The 22,812-nt window shown below is 42.1% G+C and overlaps 2 protein-coding genes across 7 annotated transcripts in view; one reads left to right on the top strand and one right to left on the bottom strand.

The window, feature by feature from the left end:
* The window catches only part of lrrc73 (leucine rich repeat containing 73), an 80,215-nt gene extending 71,446 nt beyond the window's left edge, over positions 1–8,769 (top strand). For both annotated transcript variants that reach the window (XM_059645121.1, XM_048530572.2), the window contains 2 exons: positions 3,672–3,861; positions 8,298–8,769. In XM_059645121.1, the coding sequence (XP_059501104.1) occupies positions 3,672–3,861; positions 8,298–8,368 (261 nt within the window). In that variant the 3' untranslated portion in view covers positions 8,369–8,769. The remainder of the gene's footprint in view (positions 1–3,671; positions 3,862–8,297) is intronic.
* A 6,484-nt stretch (positions 8,770–15,253) lies between these two features.
* tjap1 (tight junction associated protein 1 (peripheral)) overlaps positions 15,254–22,812 on the bottom strand; it is a 127,634-nt gene continuing 120,075 nt past the window's right edge. For all 5 annotated transcript variants that reach the window (XM_059645116.1, XM_059645118.1, XM_059645117.1 and 2 more), the window contains one exon: positions 15,254–21,814. In XM_059645116.1, coding sequence (XP_059501099.1) covers positions 20,486–21,814 — 1,329 coding nt within the window. In that variant the 3' untranslated portion in view covers positions 15,254–20,485. The remainder of the gene's footprint in view (positions 21,815–22,812) is intronic.

Raw genomic sequence — 22,812 nt, 5'->3', positions numbered from 1 at the left:
ACAACAGTGATTTTCCAATCATCTGGGTTCCCAGACTCCAGTGACTTTTGAAAGATCACAACCAAAGCCTCCACTATTTCCTCAGCCACTTCCCTCAGAACTCTAGGATGTAGCCCATCGGGGCCAGGAGATTTATCAATTTTTAGACCTTTTAGCTTTTCTAGCACTTTCTCTCTTGTAATGCCTACCATACTGAACTCTGCCTCTGACTCTCCTTAATTGTTGGGATACTACTCATGTCTTCCACTGTGAAGATGGACGCAAAGTACTTATTAAGTTCTTCAGCTATTACCTTATCTCCCATCACTAGCCTTCCAGCATTGATTTGGGGCAGCCCAGTGTCTACTTTTGCCTCTCATTTGTTCCTTATGTATTGAAAGAAACTCTTACTATCATTTCTAATATTACTAGCTAGCCTATCTTCATATTTGATCCTCTCCTTCCTTATTTCTCTCTTTGTTATCCTCTCTTTGTTTTTGTAGCCTTCCCAATCTTCTGATTTCCCAGTGCTCTTGGCCACTTTATAGGCAGTCTCTTTTTCTTTGATACATTTCCTGACTTCCTTTGTCAGCCTTGGCTGTCTAATCCCACCCCGGATAATCTTTCTTTTCTTCGGGATGAACCTCTGTACTGTGTCCTCAATTACACCGAGAAACTCCTGCCATTGTTGCTCTACTGTCTTCCCGGCTAGGCTCCACTTCCAGTCGATTTTCGTCAGTTCCTCTCTCATGCCCCTGTCATTACCTTTATTTAACTGTAACACCATTACATCCGATTTTGCCTTCTCTCTTTCAAACTGCAGACTGAACTCTACCATATTATGATCGCTGCCTCCTAAATGTTCCCTTACTTAAAGATCTTTTATAAAGTTTGGCTCATTACATAGCGCTAAGTCCAGAATAGCCTGCTCCCTTGTGGGCTCCATCACAAGCTGTTCCAAAAAGCCATCCGGCAAACATTCCATGAATTCTCTTTCTTTGGATCCACCGGCAACATTATTCACCCAATCCACCTCCATATAGAAGTCCCCCACGATCACAGTGACCTTATCTTTCTGACATGCCCTATCTATTTCCCGGTGCATCTTGCACCCCTGGTCCTGATCATTGTTAGGAGGTCTGTACATAACTACCATTATGGTTTTTTTTGCCTTTGTGGTTCCTCAACTCCACCCACACAGACTCCACATCCTCTGACCCTATGGCACTCAGTGCCATAGATTTAATTTCATTCTTAATTAACAAGGCAACCCCACCACCTGTGCCTGAATAATTACTTTGCATCAGTCTTCATGGTAGAAGACATGAGTAATCTCCCAAAAATTCAAGAGAGTCAGGGAGCAGAGCTGAGGATGGTGGCCATCACGAAGAAAAAGGTGCTAGTAAAACTGATTGGCCTGAAGGCGGATAAATGAACTGGACCAGATGGACTATACCCCAGAGTTCTAAAGGAGATAGCTGAAGAGATAGTGGAAGCATTAGTGGTGATCTTTCAGGAATCACTAGAGTCAGGGAAGGTCCCAGAGGACTGGAAAATCACTAACGTGACATCCCTGTTTAAAATGGGAGTAAGGCAAAAGACAGAAAATTACAGGCCGATTAGCGTTACCTCGCTCGTGGGTAAGATTTTGGAAGTGTATGGGAAAATAGGGCAAAGTCAGTATGGTTTCATCAAGGTGAGGTCATGCCTGACAAATCTGCTAGAATTCTTTAAGGAAATAACAAGCTGTTTAGACCAAGAGAGCCAATGGATATTATCTACCTGGATTTCAAGAAGGCCTTTGACAAGGTGCCGCACCGGAAGCTGTTGAGTAAGATAAGGGCCCATGGTATTAGAGGCAAGGTGCTCACATGGAGAGAAGATTGGCTGTTTGGCAGAAAGCAGAGAGTGGAATTAAAAGGTCTTTCTCAGTTGGCAGCCAGTGACAAGTGGTGTTCTGCAAGGGTCAGTGTTGGGACCACAATTTTTCACTTTATACATTAATGATCTCAACGAAGGAACTGTGGGAACCCTGGCAAAGTTTTCAGACGATACAAATATGGGTAGACAGACAGGTAGTATTGAGGATGTGGAGAGTTTGCACCAGGATTTGGACAGGTTAGGAAAGTGGACAAAGAAGTGGCAGTTGGAGTACAATATGGGAAAGTGTGAGGTCGTACACTTTGGTAAGAAGGACAAAAGCATGGACTATTTTCTAAATGGGGAGAAAATTCAGAAGTCCAAAGTGCAAAGAGACTTAGGAGTTCTAGTCCAGGATTCTCTCAAGGTAAACTTACAGGTTGAGTCAGTACCCAGGAAGGCAAACGCAATGTTGGCATTTATTTTGAGAGGACTTGAATATAAAAGCAGGGATGTACTACTGATTCTTTATAAGGCTCTGATCAGGCCACATTTGGAGTATTGTGTGCAGCTTTGGGCTCCATATCTCAGGAAGGATGTACTGGCCCTGGAGTAGGTTCAGAGGAGGTTCAGGAGAATTGTCCCAGGAATGGAAAGCTTAACATATGAGGAACGTTTGAGGTCTCTGGGTCTATACGCATTGGAGCTTAGAAGGATGAGGAGGGATCTAATTGAAACTTACAGAACACTGAATGGCCTGGACAGAGTGGATGTTGACAAGATGTTTTCATTTATAGGAGACATGAGGACCCAAGGAAAAACCTATTAGAACGGAGATGAGGAGAAACGTCTTCACCCAGAGATTGGTGAATCTGTGGAATTCACTGCCACAGAAGGCTGTGGAGGCCAGGTCATTGAGTACATTTAAGACTGAGATAGGTTCTTCATTATTAAGGGGATCAACAGTTACAGGGAGAAAGCAGGAGATTGGGGTTGAGGAACTTATCAGCTATGATTGACTGGTGGAGCAGACTCGATGGGCCAAATGTCCTAATTTCTGCTCCTATGTTTTCTGGTCTCATAAGGGAAGACCTGTGGATTTAGGTCACCAATCTACAAAGTCCTTCTCTGTTCTGCCAAGCCCATGTGACATCACTAAATTAAGAGGACCCTAATACAGTCTTCAACATTCACCCTTCTAGAACCAAAACCTGGTACAAGAGGCACAGGCATGACAGCCTGATGATTGCCTCCTATGCTGTTATTCTTTGAACTAGAAAAAGCATTATTTAAACATTTTATGTTAATTTAAAACATTGATAAATATAAAGATTAACAATATGGGATATTTCAACTCAATGTTTCTTTTTGTGCCAGTAGAGATCCAACAGAATCTAAATCCACATCTTATAGCTGATTAGACACGGTTGTTTGACTTAAATTCACACTTCAGAAATTCAACTCAGATATTAAGTGAGGAATAATGGTATTCAGAACTATTCAGAAGAAGGATCACTGGATTCAAGATGTTCACTCTGCTTTCTTTCCACAGATGCTGCCCGGCTGGCTGAGTTTCTCCAGTAATTTCTGTTTTTGCTTCAGATTTCCAGCATTCATTTGTTTTTGGTTTTATTCACTCTGATACCCAGTGCTTCTCAGGGTCTGGTTGAAACCTTCTAACCAATAGGGCCCCGTGGTATAGTGAGGCATTGAGATTGCTGCATGGTAGTGGGTATTGTTCATGATAAGTTTGGACTGCTATGTTATTTTGTAAAATAGTACAAATCTTCTCTACTAGATCAATAATTCTGAATTTGTTTTGTCCCTGTCAGATATTTCTGGACATGGTAGAGAATTATCCCACCTCGATACGGACTCTCATCCTAGCAGAAAATAATATCAGCTTGGAACTTCAGCAGCAAATCTCTGATCTGCTTTCTGAGGGAGAGGAAGAGGAGGAAACTGAGAATGAAGGGCAAGAAGATGCAGGAAGACAGAAGGAAATCTGGATTGCTCAGAGCAGTGAGGAACTGTGTTTAAACGTGTCAGCTATTGTGGGTGTGGGGCAAAATAAGCCAAAGACTGTCTGTCATACATTACGTATCATCTCCTCTCATCAGAAGGAGCAGATGTAACAGGCAGAATCTAAGTCCATTACAGGTGGGAATGAGTCTGATGAGTAATAAGATGTCACTATTCTGCCTTGAATACTGGAGATAATGGTAATCCACTAGAGTCACTGCATTAGCTCAAAGAAAAACACTTTGGATGTTTCTCAGAGACGCAGTTAGGTACTAACTAAGTACAAATTATTCTTTTTTAGTGCCCTAAGGTCAATACTGTCAATTCAGCAGGTTTTCTACATATTCCTAGCAATATTATTCTCTCGTCAGCAGCTCCCTCTGACTGCTTATTCTGTTTCTTCATCTGTTTCTATTCCTGATTCTTCACTTCGTTTCTTCTACTTACACAATCATCAGAACATAAGAAGGTAATGAATAACAGTAGGAGGAAGCCATTTTGCCTGGCCATTCCATTGATTATAGCTGACCTTCCACAAGTCTCACTTCCAGTTTGGTGCCAGATCTTTATAGCCCCCAATTCCCTGATTTATCAAAAATCTATCAACCTCATCTTTGACTGTTTTCAGTGATCTCGCCTCCTCAACTGTCTGGGTTGGAGAATTCCAAATATTCGCTACCGTCTAAGAGAGGAAATTTATTTACATCTCAGTTTTAAGTGTCTCTTTATTCTCTAACAATGCTCCAGTTTAAGACTCCCCACCCACTGGAACCATTTCTCAACCTCTATCCAATCGAGGCCTTCATCCCAATAATCAGACAAGTGATTCTGTTTTGAACTGCCTCCAATTCGAGTCCAATTTTTCCTCATGACAGACACCAAAACTGTACACAGTTGTTCAGGTATGGTCTCACCAATACCCTGTACAGTTATAACAAGACTTCTTTTTTGTTCATGCATGTAACGTGAGCGTCATTGACTGGTTAGCAGTTATTGTCTGTCCCAATTGCCCTTGAGAAGGTGAGCTACCTTCTGGAAATGCTGCAGTCCCTATGTTGTAGATTGACCCACAATGTCCTTACGGGGGTGCGGAGGGGGGGGGAATCCCAGGATTTTGACACAGCGACACCAAAGGAACTGATATAGTTCCAAATCAGGATGGAGTAGCCTGTTGGACTAGTAATCTGCCAGGTTGGATTTGCCCTTTTTTTGTGTGTGTACAGGACATACCTGGTCAATTTTCCACATTGTTGTGTAGACAACAGTGTTGTAGTTACACTGAAACAGCTTGGCTCGGGGAGTGGCAAGTTCTGGAACACAAATCTTCAGTGTTCTTGCTGGAATGTTGTCAGGATCCTTAGTTTTTCAGTATCCAGTACCATTCCTTGATATCATTTGGAGTGAATCACATTGGCTGAATACTGTCGTCTGTGATGCTGGGGACCACAGGAGGAGGCCAAGATATATCATCCACTCAGTACTTCAAGCTGAAGATTGCTGCAAAAATTTCAACCTTATCTTTTGTCTTGTTATGTAAGTGGGAAGATAGTGGCTGAAGTGAAAGTCTTAGAGACGAAGCTGGGAAAATAATAATGGAGAATCAGGATGTGGGAGAGAAGTTGAACAAATACATTGTATCAGCTTTCATACTAAATAACCAAGGGGTTAAAGTGGAGTAAGAAACATCACAATAACTGCTTGGGAAGAAGCACCAGGGAACCTAATGGGGCTAGAAGGTAATAAGTTGCCTTGACTTGATGTTCAAAGAAGTAGCCACAAATATAGTTGAAGTAATCTTCCTGGAATTCTTAGATTCTGGAAATGTCCCAGACCTTTGGAAAACTTCCAATGTAACATTTTCAAAATGGTCCGGAGACAAAAAAATGTCACCAAGTAGCTTAACATCTACCATTGGGGAAATGTTAAAGACAGTGGTTCCAACATGACCCCTGTGGAACTCTATGAGTCACCAGCTGCCACATCTACCCTGTCAATATCCCGTACAGAACTGTGATGAGACTGCATAGAGTCAAGAAGTCATACAGCATAGAAACAGACCCTTCGGACCAGCTCGTCTGCACCAACCAGATATCCAAATCTGACCAAGTCTCATCTGACAACATTTGGCCCATATCCCTCTAAACCCTTCCTATTCAGATAAACATCCAAATAATTCCTTTTTATATCTTTTCCCTCTCATCTTAAAGCTATGCCCTCTTGACTTGGACTCCCCAATCCTAGAAAGAAGACTTTGGCTATTCACTCTATTCATGCCCCTTGTGATTTTATAAGCATCTATAAGGTCACCCCTCAACGTCTGATGCGGCAGGGAAAAAAGACCCAGGCTATTCTTTCTCTCCTCATAACTCATAAAACCCTCCAGTCCCAACAACATCTTTGTAAATCTTTTCTGCATCCTCTCAAGTTTAACAAGACCTAAAATCTGTTTCAGTGTGGCATTATATTTCCCTTGGAAGTCGATGGGGATGGGTGGTACATTTCACTGGCTGGATTTATAGACTGTCACCTAAAAGGATGGCTATAGCTATTGGAGACCATTCAACTTTGGACTACTGTCCACAATATTGGTCACCTAATCTAAGGAAGGATATAAAGGTATTGGCGTTAGCTCAGAAAAAGTTTGCCATACTATTTTCACAAAAGATCAAGTTGTCTTATGAGGGCTGTTTGGACAGGCCAGACATGTATCTGCTGGAGTTCAAAACATTAAGAAGTGACTTGAGTAAAACGTATAGAATCCTGAAGAGTCTTGACAGGGTAAATGTGGCAGCTGGTGATTCATAGAGTTCCACAGGCATCGGTGTTGAAACCGCAACTGTTCATACGACATATTAATGATCTGAATGGAGAAACTGTGAGCTTTGTTGCTAATTTTGCAAATGACACAAAATAGGTAACGTTGAAGAAGCAGGGAAGCTGCAGAAGAACGCAGACGCAGTTGCCACGTGGGAAATGGAATACGATGAGTGAAAGTGTGAGGTTGTACATTTTCGTAGAAAAATATAGAGGGGTGTAGACTATTTTCTAAGTGAGGAAAGGCTTTGGAAATTGAAAGCAAAAGGGGACATCAGAGCCCTAGTTCAAGATTCTCTTGATGTTAACATGCAGGTTAAATTGGCAGTAAGGAAGGCAAATGCAATGCAAGCAATTATTTCCAGACAGCTAGAAATCAAGAGCACAGAGGTACTGCTGAGGGCCTACAAGACTCTGGTCAGACCATAATTGGAATATTGTGAGCAATTTTGGGCCCTATATCCAAGGAAGCATGTGCTGGCATTGGAGGGAGTCCAGAGGGTGTTCAAAAGAATGATTAGGTTAGATTAGATTCCCTACAGTGTGGAAACAGGCCCTTTGGCCCAACAGGTCCACACTGCCCCTTGGAGCATCCCACCCACTCCCATCCCCCTATAACCCACACACCCCTGAACACTATGGGCAATTTAGCATGGCCAATCCACCTAGCCTGCACATCTTTGGACTGTGGGAGGAAACCGGAGCACCCAGAGAAAACCCACGCAGACACGGGGAGAATGTGCAAACTCCGCACAGTTACCCGAGGCTGGAATTGAAGCCGGGTCCCTGGCGCTATGAGGCTGCAGTGCTAACCACTGAGCCACCATGCCACCGTGATCATGGGATGAAGAGCTTGTCTCATGCAGAGCGGTTGAGGACTCTGGGTCTTTACTGAATGGAGTTTAGAAGGAGGTGGGGAGATCTGATTGAAACTTACAGAATGGCCTAGATAGAATGGACATGGAGATGTTTCCACTTGTAGGACCTGAGGATGTAGCATCAGAGTAAAGAGATGACCCTTCAGAACTGAGATTAAGAGGAATTTCTTCAGCCAGAGGATGGTTAATCTGTGGAACTCATTGCTGCATAGGTCCATGAAGGACAAATCTTTGTGTTCAAGAGGGCGAAAGATAGGTACTTGATTAGCAAGGGTATCAAGGGTTCCAGGGTGAAGGCAGGAGAATGGGCTTGAGAAACATATCAGTCATGATTAAATAGCAGAACAGATTCAATGGGCCGAATGGCCTAATTCTGCTCTTTAATCTTATGGTCTTTATTGTGCTTATTTGAGCACAGGCATGCTTTTTTCACTGGCAAAGCATTTCACAAAGTGTGCATGCGCAGGACGTTCCACATGTACTATGTGAACCTTTGGGGGTTGTTAGGAGACACAGCCACTTTATTATTCATCTGAAACAAACTTGTATGGCTTAATTAAGCTGGCAGCCTGGCACTGACACTAAGGCTGCAATGCAGCAGGCAGTGCTCCCTTTAGTGTCAGAACACAGATAAATATTGTTGTGGAAAATACAAAGAATAGGCTTCACTTAAAATTCTGGGATGCCAATTTGATTAGAGTCCTACTTTACTTGCTCTGACTACAGCTTTCTGTCTCTCTACAGATCCAGAATCACAGGCTATCCTTGTGTCAACACAGCTTGAAGATTCATTGCTGGCAGAAACAGAAATGTGACAACACCTGTTGTTGGATCCCTTCAGTCGTAGGCCATACTGCACTACCATTCACTCATGTCTTTATGTGCTGCTGTTGGAACTGATTGAGAACATGTGTCTATAACTTTTGTTCATTTACAGCTTGACCCAGTGTGTGACACTGACCCTAAAAGCACTGGAGGGGCACCTGCAATCACCTCACATAATGCCACTTTATATTTGTGTTTATTTATTTTTAACAACTTAATTTAGTCTCTATCACAACAGTCACCGCACTAAAAATGTAATGAATTGTGTAAAGCACTGAGGGTTTTGATGTGATAATGCACTGTGTAAACAAAGTTATGATTGAATGTATTAAGAGCATGGACTCAATGCGTCAAGTGGCCTTTTTCTGACCATTCAATGAAGCAGATTACAAAGGGCCTGGCTTTAGCTCAGTTGTTTTTACTCAAATGGATGACTGTGCTGTCTTTGAAGGAAAATCAAATCCTTCTCCAACAAAGCTTATCTTTCCATCTCCAAAATCACGTAGGTGACGTACTGAATGAATAAACTTGATTCTTATAGAATTAACGGGAACTGCACCAGTAATAGCAGAGTAATATGGGCCTTTCATGAAACAGCAACCAGTGGACAACATGAACTTGCCATAGTAATTTACAAGTCCGAAGAGCAATCTCAGTTGAGATACATAATCTCCACCTGATTGGGCATCTTGTGTAGTCCCGCACCATCGATTACATGGCATAGGCATTCTATGGAGCCTTTTAAAAAATCTAACATTTCTCCTTTTTTACTTGTGGGCCACGTTCCTAAGATCTTTTTAAGGGTTCTTCTAAATTTTTCAAATGCTTTTTTCGAAAGCCCTGGGGAAAATTGATGAACAGAGAGATCTGGGCGTTCAGGTCCATTGTTCCCTGAAGGTGGCAACGCAGGTCAATAGGGTGGTCAAGAAGGCATACGGCATGCTTTCCTTCATCAGACGGGGTATTGAGTACAAGAGTTGGCAGGCCATGTTGCAGTTGTATAGGACTTTGGTTCGGCCACATTTGGAGTACCGTGTACAGTTCTGGTTGCCACATTACCAAAAGGATGTGGACGCTTTGGAGAGAGTGCAGAGGAGGTTCACCAGGATGTTGCCTGGTATGGAGGGTGCTAGCTATGAAGAAAGGTTTTGTAGATTAAGATTATTTTCATTAGAAAGATGGAGATTGAGGGGGGACCTGATTGGGGTCTACAAAATCATGAGGGGTATAGACAAGGTGGATAGCAAGAAGCTTTTTCCCAGAGTGGGGGACTCAATTAGTAGGGGTCATGAGTTCAAAGTGAGTGGAGGAAAGTTTAAGGGAGATATGCGTGGAAAGCTCTTTAAGCAGAGGGTGGTGGGTGCCTGGACACATTTCCAGCGGAGGTGGTAGACGCAGACATTTTAGTGTCTTTTAAGATATATATTGGACAGGTACATGGAGGGAGCGAAGGGATACAGACCCTTAGAAAATAGATGACCGGTTTAGACAGAGGATCTCAATCGTCGCAGGCTTGGAGCGCCGAAGGGCCTGTTCCTGTGCTGTAATTTTCTTTGCTGTTTGCTTCTCTTCAGAGGATCCGGTAATCAAACTATCCAGATAACACTAGTTATGTCAGCATGGTTTCATGAAGGGCATGTTATGCTTGACAAACTTGGCTGGAGTTCTTTGAGGATGTAACTGGCAAAGTGGATAATGGGAATCTGATGGATGTGGTATACCTAGACTTCTGGAAGGCATTTGACAAGGTACCACATAAAAGACTGACTCAGAAGACTAGAACCCAGGGGGTTGGGATACAGTATTGGCTTAGATAGAGAATTTGCTGATTGACAGAAAGCAGAGGATTGGGATAAATGAGTCCTTCTCTGGATGGCAACCTGTAACTAGTGGGGTGCCGAAGGGTTCCGTTCTTGGACTACAACTATTCACAATCTGTATAAATGATCTGCAAACAGGGGCAGTTGTAACATAGCAAAATTCATAAATGATACTAAAATAGGGGGAAAGCAAGCCGTGATGAGTCCATAAAGAGTTTACAGATGGAGTGATAGGCTAGGAGAACAGGCATTATTGTCAGTGGTGGCTGAGATTCCTTTGCAACCCCATCTGCAAGTAGGCCTACAACAAATCCATTTTTGAGAACTTCTTTCAATGCGTGGAAGGGTATTGATCCACATACAGGGCTGGGTTGACAGTGACCTTAAAGTCATCACAAATCTTCACCGGTCTATCTGTTTTTAGGATTGAGATGACAGGAGCAGCCCATTCACAGGTGGTTACCAGTTCCGACACTCCCAGGTTCACCAACCATTCCAGTTGCGCTTCCACTTTGGGCTCAATGATGAACATTAGTGGACAAGCCTCTCATTTCAAACTGAAGTTTAATTACTAGTCCTTTCACAACATCCAGGACTTTCTTGAAGACATCTTCATATCTGTCCAAAATAGCTTGCCAATTCTTTTTTGAGTCTGCCAGCCTATTAATCATGTCCCAATTTAACTTTAATTTCTGGAACAAGAAGCATCCAAATAATGCAGGGTAGTTGCCTCTCACTACATGCAGAGGCAATTCAGCACATTGGTCCCATACCTAAACTATTTACCAGTATCACCCTTCAGTGGTCCCAGTTAATTTGTGTATGTCCACAGTGTCATCTTGACAGGCTTCTCTGGTAGTGACCTTAACTTTTAATCTAAAAACTGATGTGGGATTCAAATCCACTTCCATCTTTACAGTCTTCCCTTCTAATTTGGGAAGAACCCAGAAACAATCAACTTCAGCCCATACCTGCAGTTTGTTTAATCGAAACTCGGGGCCTTCTGCTTCTCCTGAAAACCAATCTGACTCCTGATCTACTCCCTGGCTGGTGGCATGAACCTTGTGCCTTGTCCTCTGAATTGTCTCTTTTAGATGCCCCCATCTCTTGCTCAAGTTGTACCTGGCAATTTTGGGCAATATGGCCAACACGCTTACACCCGTGGCACTTGGCTTCCCCCACTCCAGTCAACATCCTGCCTCCTGACAAAAAACCTGGGGCATTTGTACAGTTTGTGGACAGGATTCCCCTCTTGTTGCCAGCTATTATGTTTGTGGTTGACTAGAACCATAAATAGAACATGAGGTAGATGGAGGGTAAACTTGGAATGGGGAACACTTTACTGTGTGTCCTCTCAGCTCCACAGTTGATTTTCGACTGCCTGCCCTAGCTCCTACCTCCAGGTCACCCGGCCCACTGTCTTAAAGGGGCAGCACACACCCAATTACGTTCATAACAGTCATGACTTGGCTGTTTCCAAAATATTACATCCATGAGTTGTTCAAACAGTCCATGAAACCAAAGGAAATGAAGAGAAACATTCTAGTTCATTCCCAATTATGCTGTGACTAGGCCTCATACTCAGAATTAGGTAGGAAGTGGAAGAATCTACAAAAAAAAGGAAGATGATGTGGAAATTCAATTAAATGACACTATTTACAAAAACTTTAGCAAAAAGAGTAATATAAAAAGAATGAGGTTGACATGGTTAACTATTTTCTTCAATAGAAATGTAATAGATGGTGCTCTAACCTACTGGAGTAACACATCATAAATCAAGACCGCTAATCTCTGAGCCAGACCAAAGGTTAACATTTCTTTTAAAGATATGCGGTGTCCAAATTTACCTTTCAGACTAAAATTGACACAAAAGGTAGACTTCAGGAATAAACAATTATTATCTCAACCAGTACAGGAATTGAAACTGTGTTGTTGGTATAACCCTACCTTGCAAACCAAATCTTCAGCCAACTGAACTAAACTAACCCAAAACGTCAGCTTTTGTGCTCCTAAGATGCTGCTTAGCCTGCTGTGTTCATCCAGCTCCACATTTTGTTAAAAAGGGAAGCAAATAGTTTATTGGTCAAGGTGGAAAGAACTGGAAAAGCCATTCAATGCCCTTGTTTCCTGATTCTGATGTTTAGAGGATCCTGCTTCAGCTAGCCCCAGCTATAACACTGTGGTTCCAGTTCCAACCAACTCAGTTAGCTGAGAACCAATCAGCTTCACATGTAAACAGCTCCTCAGCTCCTGATCATCAATGCAGAAACCCACTGCCACAAAAACAGATTTCAGAAAAGTTAAAGAAACACATGCAGAGAGAGCAAAGGAAAGTATGAGCAGTTATTCTTTCTAGCACAAGCTGCCTGTTCTCTGCAGTTCAAAAAAATACCCATGGTACAGCAACCCATTCACCTGAAGGGGCCAACAAGGAATGCAGTGATGGGAGGGGACAATGTAGTCAGCAAGATGAACACAATTCACTGCTGCACAAAGCGTGTGTCCAGGTGACAATGTAACCAAGCAGTGAAATGGGACAAAGGCAGACAAACAAGGAAGCTTTACAGAAGGAATTCTGACAAGTCCACCCAAACAACTATCAAACCAAACAGTAGCCATTACCAGCCCAGCCTGTCTCTGCTTCCCTAACCTGTTCTTCCTCTCACCTATCCCTTCCTCCCACCTCAAGCCGCACCTCCATTTCCTACCTACTAACCTCATCCCACCTCCTTGACCTGTCCCCTCCTACCTCCCCACCTATACTCTCCACCTATTTTCTTTTCACTCCATCTTTGGTCCGCCTCCCCCTCTCTCCCTATTTGTTCCAGAACCCTCTCCCCATCCCCCTCTCTGATGAAGGGTTGAGGCCCGAAACGTCAGCTTTTGTGCTCCTGAGATGCTGCTGGGCCTGCTGTGTTCATCCAGCTTCACACTTTATCTTGGATTGTCCAGCATCTGCAGTTCCCAGTATCACCAGTAGCCATTACCTTACAGACACTAGCATAGATTCATCACTAAAAATAAAAACTGACAATGAAACAATTGAACATATCCCTAAAATCTGGATTGTTGATTTTTGGAATTTTGTTCACCTTGTTTAGATTCTTTTTATATTCTTGGCATTCAGGTATAACCCGGTCTTTGGTTTGTCTTAATTGTGACTGTTCATGTGTGCTTGGAGAGTAAAAGGACTCCAAGTTAAATGACATGGGGCTGGGGTGGTGAGGGCACATCTCCAGGTATTTTGGAGGTCTGAGGATAGCATGTCTCTGAGTATTCTGAGGGGGCCAACTGCAGATATTTTGGGAGAACGGGCACATCTTCAGGAATTTGGTGGTGGGGAGAGTGAAGAAGCAACACTCATGGTTTAATATATTGACTGAACTTTTAAGCATGATGGTGTTTACTTCTGACAAATAGAGAAGAGTCAGACAGAACATGTTCATGTGCACTCCTGGTAAGGGCAGGTCCAGAGCCTGGACTCCTTGTACGATTGATAAGGTGGCAACAGCAGAGCTAGGGTCTTCTGGGGCATCAGTGTGATCATTGTTGCTCTCAGATTAGGACTCCTTGAGGACTGGAACATCTTGCAGGGACCTTGCAAAAGCCCTGAAACCATGTTTGAGACAAAAACTGACCAGAATATGAACTTTATTGTGACAAGAAAATCATTCATTCTAATCACTTTAGATTAATTTACCCTTGTCACACAAGAACAACAAAGGACAAAGCAAATTACAGCACAGGAACAGGCTTTTCGGCCATACAAACAACAGTGACAGCTGCCCATCACAACTAAAACCCCCTACCCTTCTGGGGACTGTATCCATCTATTCCCATACTATTCATGTATTTGTCAAGACACCCTTTAAAAGTCAGAATCATATCTGCTTTCTCTACCTCCCCTGGCAGTGAGTTACAGGCACTCACCACTCTGTTTTTCAAAAACCTGCATCGTACATCACCTTTAAACCTTGCCCCTCACACCTTAAAACTATGGACCCTGGTAACTGACTCTTCCACCCTGGGAAAAAGCTTCTGACTGTCCACTCTGTCCACACCCCTCATGATCTTGCAGACCTCTATCAGGTCGCCCCTCAACCTCCGTTGATCCAGTGAGAACAACCAAAGATTTTTCCAATCTCTTCTCATAGCTAATGCCCTCCATACCAGACATCCTGGTGAATCTTTTCTGTAACGTCTCCAAAGCCACCACATCCTTCTGGTGGTGCAGCAACAAGAATCGAACACAACATTCCAAATCCAACCTAACTAACGTTCTATAAAGCTGCAAGATTATCTGCCAATTTTTAAGCTCAATTCTCCAGCCGAAGAAGGCAAGCATGCCATATGCCCTTTTGACTACCTTCCCTTTCAGTGGCCTGTGTATCTGCACACCCAGATCCCTCTGCCTATCAGTATTCTCAAGGGCTCTGCCACTTACTGTATATTTTCCATCTGGACTAGACCTTCCAAAATGCAATACCTCACAGTAATTTATACCAATTTTGTAGAAAAATAAGTGTAAGGATTTATCTCAGGAACATTACTTCTGACAGGAATAAAAATTGAAAGAATTGTGGATGCTGCCAGACCTGCTGAGCTTTTCCAACAACTTCTGTTTTTGCTTCTCAGATAAAAACCTGGGTCCGAACAGGGCAGTGATATTCATTAAAATAGCTTTCCTGGGATTTTACAGATTTCAAAGGAAGACAGAGTTGAATGACATCTGCCAGCATTTTATTCAGCAATAAGTTTCTAGATTACATGGAGAAACTGTGGTTAAGAAACGCAACCTGAAAAACCTATGTATGGGAGATTAGGAAAAATCACAGATGGCAAACAATCAGTTGCAACAGTCACAACTGAATCTTATGAAGGATTGTCACTTGATTATAATAAGGGCTCATTTCAAATTGTTGTGACAATTAGGACATTCATCAGAAGCAGTTTGCCATTTTGATATTTAACGTTTTCAGAATGCACACACAAAAATCAAAGTAAAATTCTGAAGTAAACTGAATGGCAAATAAAGTGTCAGATACAGCTAAAACGTAACTTTAAAATACTTTATTTTCTTTAAAATATACATCCGTTCAGTCTTACAAATCAAGAAAATAAAATTAGTAAAAGTTTAACAGTCTTGTACAGAGAGATGAATCACTATGAAATTCGGCAACTCAGATTGTCCTTAAACAGCAGCTGAGAAATGTTTCGGAAGTACTACAATTGTTCATTTCATTCTCCATATAACTGAGAATGGTATACATATAAACAACTGTTAATCATAACACTTGGTTCACATTTTCAGTGATGCTGAAAAACAAAGTCCTGTTCGGTTCTCAACTCCACAGAACCACCTTCAACAAAGAAGGTAGATGTCCAAACAGATCATCTGTCCCCTCAATTACAGATACGATGAAATATATCAACACTATTTTGAAGTTAATGAACCATTACACTTCAAAATAATTTGGAGAGAACCATTCTCGGTCAACATGAAGGAAATGAGCCTTCCAACTTTCTGAGGGAAACTCGAATACACTATATTGTATGTAGAATTTGAGACACAAACTATTTGTATTAAGTAGTCACTTGGTCAATTTCATTTTTAAAGCTATGTCAATTGTGCATGGAAAAGTAGACCTGGAAATGGTGAAGAGATCTTGAAAGAAGAAGTGTTTTGCTTCCTAGATAGCTAAACACAGTGTTACAGCCCAAATACTTGGGAATCAACCTGTTGATCAATGAGCAAACTGCTCAGGATAAATCTGTCTCACTCCAAGCTCCTGCACATGACTGACTCAGCTGTTGGAGCAATATTTAATCTAAGCCATCAAGTCCCATTTAGCTCTTTACAAAGTTTTGTACAAACATTTTCACTCCACTACAAATGATAGACAAATATCTAACAACCCATATTCTGGATTCAATACAAACTTTGTCCACACAGTTTAATCTCAGACTGAATCCAGAAATATACATTCGTTAAATTATGGAACTGAATGCTAAACTACAGGCAAGGTTATGAACAAGCATTAAAAACAAACATTTTGCCTTTAACTTAATCATTAGATTTATGACAACAGCAAATTAACACTGAAACTCAATACTTTTACATGAAAAAATGGTTTATGGATTGTCCCACAAAAAATCAAAAGCTACTTTATAACCATCAATTAAACGCAAAGTGTTGAGACACAGCCCATAAGAAAAGCACAACCTGTTGCCAGGAACTTCTTGTGGTAAACTACTGAATTTGTTACATTCTGTATACAATTCCCAGCATAGACTGCCATTCAACTTCCTGACAGAACAGCTGGTGATTTGTATTTCAGTCATGGAGATAAGTGACAGCAGATTCCTGGCAATCACTTAGCTCCTTATTTGAAACTGTCTCCCATTTCTGAAGGAGGCTTGCCATTTCCAGTCACCCCAATGTTTTCACATAGGGTCAGCCAGTAAGTAGAAACTTGTACAGATAGCTTCATGAGACAGAATGAGGAGGAATACACAGCAGGCAAACCACAAAACATGCTACCAGAATGCATGTAATTGACAGAGGCTTCAGAGTAAAGTTGAAACTTCAAACATGGTACAACTGAACAATTAGCCACAAGAAGCCTCAGTATAATTGGGACCATATCTTTAATCGGAGCCTTGTGAGCCAACATCCAATTCCCTCAATATGTCCTGAAAAAGACATTCAGACAATTGCAGACAGCACTGAGCAGATGGTGATCATGAATCTAGATGCTCAGTTCTGTCCTGTGTTCCACCCAAGCAGTCAAAGATGTGACGGATCGGGGCACACAAGGGCTTCAACAGTCATTAAAGTATTTCATAAACATGAGAGGTCTGGAGAAGAGAATTCAGCTATACAGGAAAGACAGAATTTCAGCTGTAACCAGGAAACAAGCCCCAGCCAGAAGATTTCATCCGCTCTACATCCAGAAAAGACATAGCTGTTCATTCGGTTTTGGGAAACTTTTTGTAGCTTTGACACACACTAATTGTATATGACAGGTGTCTGCCAGATCTACACGCTGGTGACAACATTTTCATCAACTTTGATGACATCAAACTGACTGTTTTAAAATACTGAGAAAAAAACCAGCTCAAGACGGCAGGCAATGGCTGTAGCTTTGATCATGACAGAACAAACTGCATTAAAACTGAAAGAACTGTAAATGCTGCAAATCAGAAACTGTGGGAAAAACTCAGCAAGTCTGACAGCATGGCCTTTCCTCCACAAAGATGCTGCCACACTTGTTGAGCCATTCCAGCAATTTGCAATAAAATAAACTGCTTTGCTTCAAGGCAGATTGGCTGCTTTTTGACAGGCATCAGATGGAGTTTTTAAATAGCACTTTCAAAATTGGCCACAAAAGCTCTGGTGAGACAGGGATCACTGAACAGAAAATAGTCCTCAAGTACATTGAGGTGATCGGACTAAGTGGTCTCACCACTCGGATAATCAAATCTGAAATAAAGACTGGTGAACGTATTCCAGCAGATTGCCTTGATTAGTGCCAGTGGGGGTTAGAGTTGGTGCTGAAGAAGGAAGGAGCCAGTGAAACCGAGACAAGAAACTCTTGTGGTTTGGAACAAAAAGGGAAGAGAGGGGACAAGAACTAAAGACTGAGCAAAAGTTGAGCAAATAAGCAATGGAAATTACATAAATTGTGCTATTAAAATATTCGACCAGACTCATTAACATGTTACAAACTTGTCTATATTCCTCTAATAAACTGAAGTCCACATTAATTTCTAAATTGCCTATCATTGGTGTTGCTTCGCTGACAATTGCTAATTAGTGTTGCATTTGGGTTCCTCCTTTTACTGAGCAGCATTACATTGTTCAGATTCAGTATTATTGCGGATCTTGAAACAGCTCCGTCTGTTTCCTTTTGTGATCTCTGAGCGGTGTTCAGTCATTTTGGAATTTTGCAGGACAGAAAAGGCCATTCAGCCCATTTTGTCTATACTAGCTCTTTATAAACAAGGTCCACATTTCAATCAGTCAATACAGAATACCAACAAAACCAACCCTACACATGAATAGGGTTAAAAATAGATAGCAAAAGTTCCCAAATTCTCCAAGTAAACATGTTCACAATGATAACACAAATAGGTTAAAGTGATCAGCACACCATGGCTCAGGGTTTGACAAAGTTGATCACTGATGGAGACACTCTACCTGCCCTGGCCTCCAAATACCGTACCTAACATGTGGTGTTTGGTCCTCAAGTCAGAACATACAGTGGGAGGACACTAATTTATTCAGCAAGAAGTGCAAATGCTGGATACAGAACACAATACAGAAAGAGCCTTAAAGATGCTGCAGGAAAATCTGTCAACAGAATTAGAGTTAATATCTCAGGTTGGTGATGATCTTTCATCAAACCCAAAGTAATTTCAGCATTTGCTGTTTTCCAATTCAATTTGCACCTTTGTTATTACAATGTTAATCAAATCAGAAATCTTACATACATTTACAAAACCTAATGCTCTTGTAAATTTGCAATCTTCTACAAGAGAATTTCACAATGCATTAAAGGAATGAAAAGTAACTAAAAATAACAATATAACAGATGAGGAAAAACTTAAGTCTCTACTTGGAAGGGTGAGCACACCAGGCCAGTTCAAGCAGTAGCTTCACAAATTTAGTGGGGAAATGCCTTCCAAAAACACAAAATAATCTTATCAAACATACCTCAAAAGAAACTCCCAACTGAATTAAGCAGTTACTTGTGGAGCTCCATGGGAGGGAGTGATGTGTCATGGCAGGGGGAGAGATCCAGGGAGGGAGTCACTAATCTCAGAATGGGAGGGTCCAGGACTCCAGTGAGGGAGTTGCTATGTTCTGCCTGACCCAGAAATGGGAGGGAGGGAAATGTTGCCACATCCCACAAGAGATGGTAGGAGTGGTAGGTGATGCTGGCTGCTGGCACTGCAAATCTTGCCAATGTAATTGCACACCATGAAGTTTCGAAGGCACTAACTTGTGGAGAGTCAGTGCTGGGGTGGGCAGCATTTGTTCACTGTCTAATACTACTCACGGGACTCAGGATGAAGTTCATCTCTGCTTTAAACAAGAGACTGCCTCAATATCAATTCATTGTGCTTAACTGGTCAGTATAAGACTGCTCAAATGTTTGCAGCTGTCATCTTCAGGTTTATTAAATTCAAATAAAATTATTTCTAGTTGTGTTATGTACTGATCACATGGAAACCAGCAATAAACTGGAGAATCTCCTGAAATAGCGAGATTTTAAAAACATGTCAGAAATGACACATCAGATCAATTTCACGAGTTATCATCTGTTAATGAAACTAGCACTAGCTTTCATCCAGATTCCCTCATCAGGCATTTCACCTTCACTATGACCGACCTAGATTATATGGAAGAAAATAAAAATGCAATGGTACCCCATACCATCCTAGAAAAGAGGAGCAAATCAGTGAAAAGTCATCATCTGTGAGCCTACTCCTGCTGATCTCTGAGCAATGAGTTTTGATAATTAGCATCAGATAAAACACCACACAGTCAATGTCCAAAATATTCCGTTGATTTGCAGATTGAGAACTGGTATAGGTACATTGCAACAGCTGACCTTTCTATCCTTTGTCCTTTACAGTGAAGACTGAAACACCTAAATGTATCTAAGGAAAACCAGGAAGTCTGCTCTTGTTGCTCAATGGTAATGCCAGTGTCAGCCAAACTCCGAAAGCTGACAGACAGCCATCAGTTTGCACTGACAGCCCCTCACTGACAAAACAATTCTTGTGGAAGATCCAGATACTCTCACATCTCTCACAACATGCAAGAGAGATAGGAAACATTCCCTTCTACTGCCTGACACACAGACAGACAGATACACACACATACAAATAGACACTCACACAAAAACACACAGTGGCACGCACGCGCGCACACTGACATTCGCACACAGTCAGACAGACACACACACACACACCAAACTAAAAACACCACAAGCTGAAAATTCAACGACCATTGTCTGGCAGGAGTTCTGCTCAGAAATTTGGATTTCTTTTGGCAATGATTTAATTAATTACAAAACAGTTTTCTTAGAAAATACTGAAGTATAGCCTTTGAACCCAGGTTCTGCTAAAAAGTAGTAGCTGATTTCTATATTTTTGTTCACCTTTATGCAAGTTTCTCAGGAATACTTTGTGAATTTTCATTCAACAATTTGGAATTGCTGTAACTCTCAGTTTGACACTGCAGCAGCATAGATTTTGTAGTTGCTAATCTGAATGAATTTAGTCAAGCAGGGTACCCTGCTCCTGCGCCCTTGTTAAACTATCCTTTCGCAATAAGTGATGGACACCCATCCTTTTGGGGCTTCTCTGTTGTCGACCTGCTGATGTCTCTGATGGCTTATTTCCAGTCTCTTCCAGTTCATCCAGCACGGTAGACTGGTTGCCATGAAGCAGTATCTCTCTCTCTTCCATTGAGCCACTTGCAGAGACAGCTTCCCCATATTCAATCTGTTTGTGTAAAGGACTGGCTTGACGAGTCAGTCGATTGCTGCCTACAGCATGCAGTAGCTCCTCCTCTTCCTCAAGACAGAATTCGCTACCATAATCCAGAAGGAATTTGCCTTTTCGCACTTTGGAATCTAAGCTGTCTGTGTCCAAGCTGGAATCTTGACTTACTGCCCAGCTTTGGCTGTGACCAGATTCCTCTCCATCTGAATAAGCAAGACGCCTCTCTGCCAAGTCAATCTTGTTGCCTAGGCTATTCTGAAACTCTTGGATCATTTCACTGCTGAAAGATGTTCGATGGGCAATCACCCTTTCAGAAGCAGGGGCTACCTTTTCGACAAACATCCTCTGCCAGTTTGCAAGCAGATCCTCTTCAGAACTTGCTGAGCTGGCAAATGAACTTGAAACTTGAGGTGGACTATTGAATGGACTGGACTGGGCAGATCTGAGCTCACTGTCAGGGCCTTTGGGTGTGCCTGAAGTTGGACATTGATACTGCCCACTATTTATGTGTCCTGACCTCCTTCCCTCTGATAACGGGCTGCTAGGTAGATTCCTCTGGCGTTCCAGACCATCCTCCTCTCCCTGGACCAGACTGAGTGATATGGCCTGCCTGGTAGCATATGTACAGTTTGGTAAGGGACTATCCTTTGGTATTTTAACTTTATCATCAGAAGAGAATTCAATGACAGCTTTACGTCCAGGGAAAAAATTCTGAGGTGGAGTAGGATATGGGTGAAGTTTCTCAAAGGTAGTTGTTTCATCTGGTGGACTGTCTGTGCTAACCAACCTCTTGCACACACCGTTCTGAGCCTTTACTCCTTCCGCTTTCACCCCATCTCCCTCTTTACCTGAATTCTTCATACCATTAGTGTCACTGCTCATATCCACATGAACAAAGACATCTTCTGCCAACGGCTGATTACCACTGCTGGACTTGGCCGAGTTCAGAACCAGTGGCTCTGGTTTCTCTAAAACTCTGGCAATGACAGAAGTCGGTACCACATCAGATGAACCAAGAGCTGAGCTTCGCTCATGTCCCTCCTCAACCTCTTCACTGGACTCCAGATGCTTGTTGACCATCTCCTGGAGTATAAAGGGAAGCTGCAAATGAAACAGAATCAACAGGAAATTTAGTCAGTTCATTTTCTCATCAAACCTGAGACCACATTGTTCCCACATACAGGAAGCAGATGGCAATGGCACAAACACAGGCTGGGATGACACAACATAATACATTGAAGACTGAAATAAACAGACAGGTATTTATTCTGCTGAATCAAAATTAAATACATTGTTTCTTTTTATGAGCTTTCCATATATTAAAAAAATCGATTTAAAGAATCTCGGATGGAAATTGTCAAGGTAAATCCTGCAAACTATTCAGTAACATAGCCCAGGAAAAGACTGACAGATGTGGCTGGCAAATGAAAGCAGTATTGGCTTTCAAGGGCACAGTGCAACTTGGGAGTTCACTGTTGGATGCGGGGCAGATTACGTTTAGAGTCTTTAATGTGAGTACCCAAATAGAAGTTGCTTTTCCTTACAGACTAATTGGTTGAGCATGTTTTAAAAGCTCCGAATGACCTATATGAAAGATTGTGTCCTTATTTGTCAAATGTTCAGGCATTCTTAGATTACTAGAAGCTTAATTTTCATTTCCATGTAATTGCCATGAGGGTTTGGGCATGAAGGGACCATGGGCTGAAAGCTCTCCAGGTGCTGGGTGAGGGCTACATGGCCTATCAACCAGGAAGACAAATGGCATCAAGTTGCAGAGTACCATGGCTGGCTTTTGGCACTTGCCTCACCTCTGCTTTCTCTGTGGGTGGGCCCGCCCTCCTCCTGCCCCAGACCATGGGAGCCTTAGGGTAGCTTCATAAGCTGGCTCCAGCAAGGGACAGCCTCTTGGTGACAAACAGGGCCTCGGTAACAGTACACTCTCACTCTCCCTGGGAACAGTACACCCCACTAATTGCAGAATTTCGGCAGTGCCTGTGCTTTTAAATTCAGGCTGTTATTACTCAAGCTTTGTTATTTAAAATGCGCTATAGATGTTGTCAAGTTGGGTTGTCTAAGACAGCTGCCCCTTCACAAATAAC

This window comes from Stegostoma tigrinum, chromosome 4 (genome assembly GCF_030684315.1).
Source record: "Stegostoma tigrinum isolate sSteTig4 chromosome 4, sSteTig4.hap1, whole genome shotgun sequence".
NCBI lineage: Eukaryota > Metazoa > Chordata > Chondrichthyes > Orectolobiformes > Stegostomatidae > Stegostoma > Stegostoma tigrinum.
This window is presented reverse-complemented; position numbering and strand designations above follow the sequence as displayed.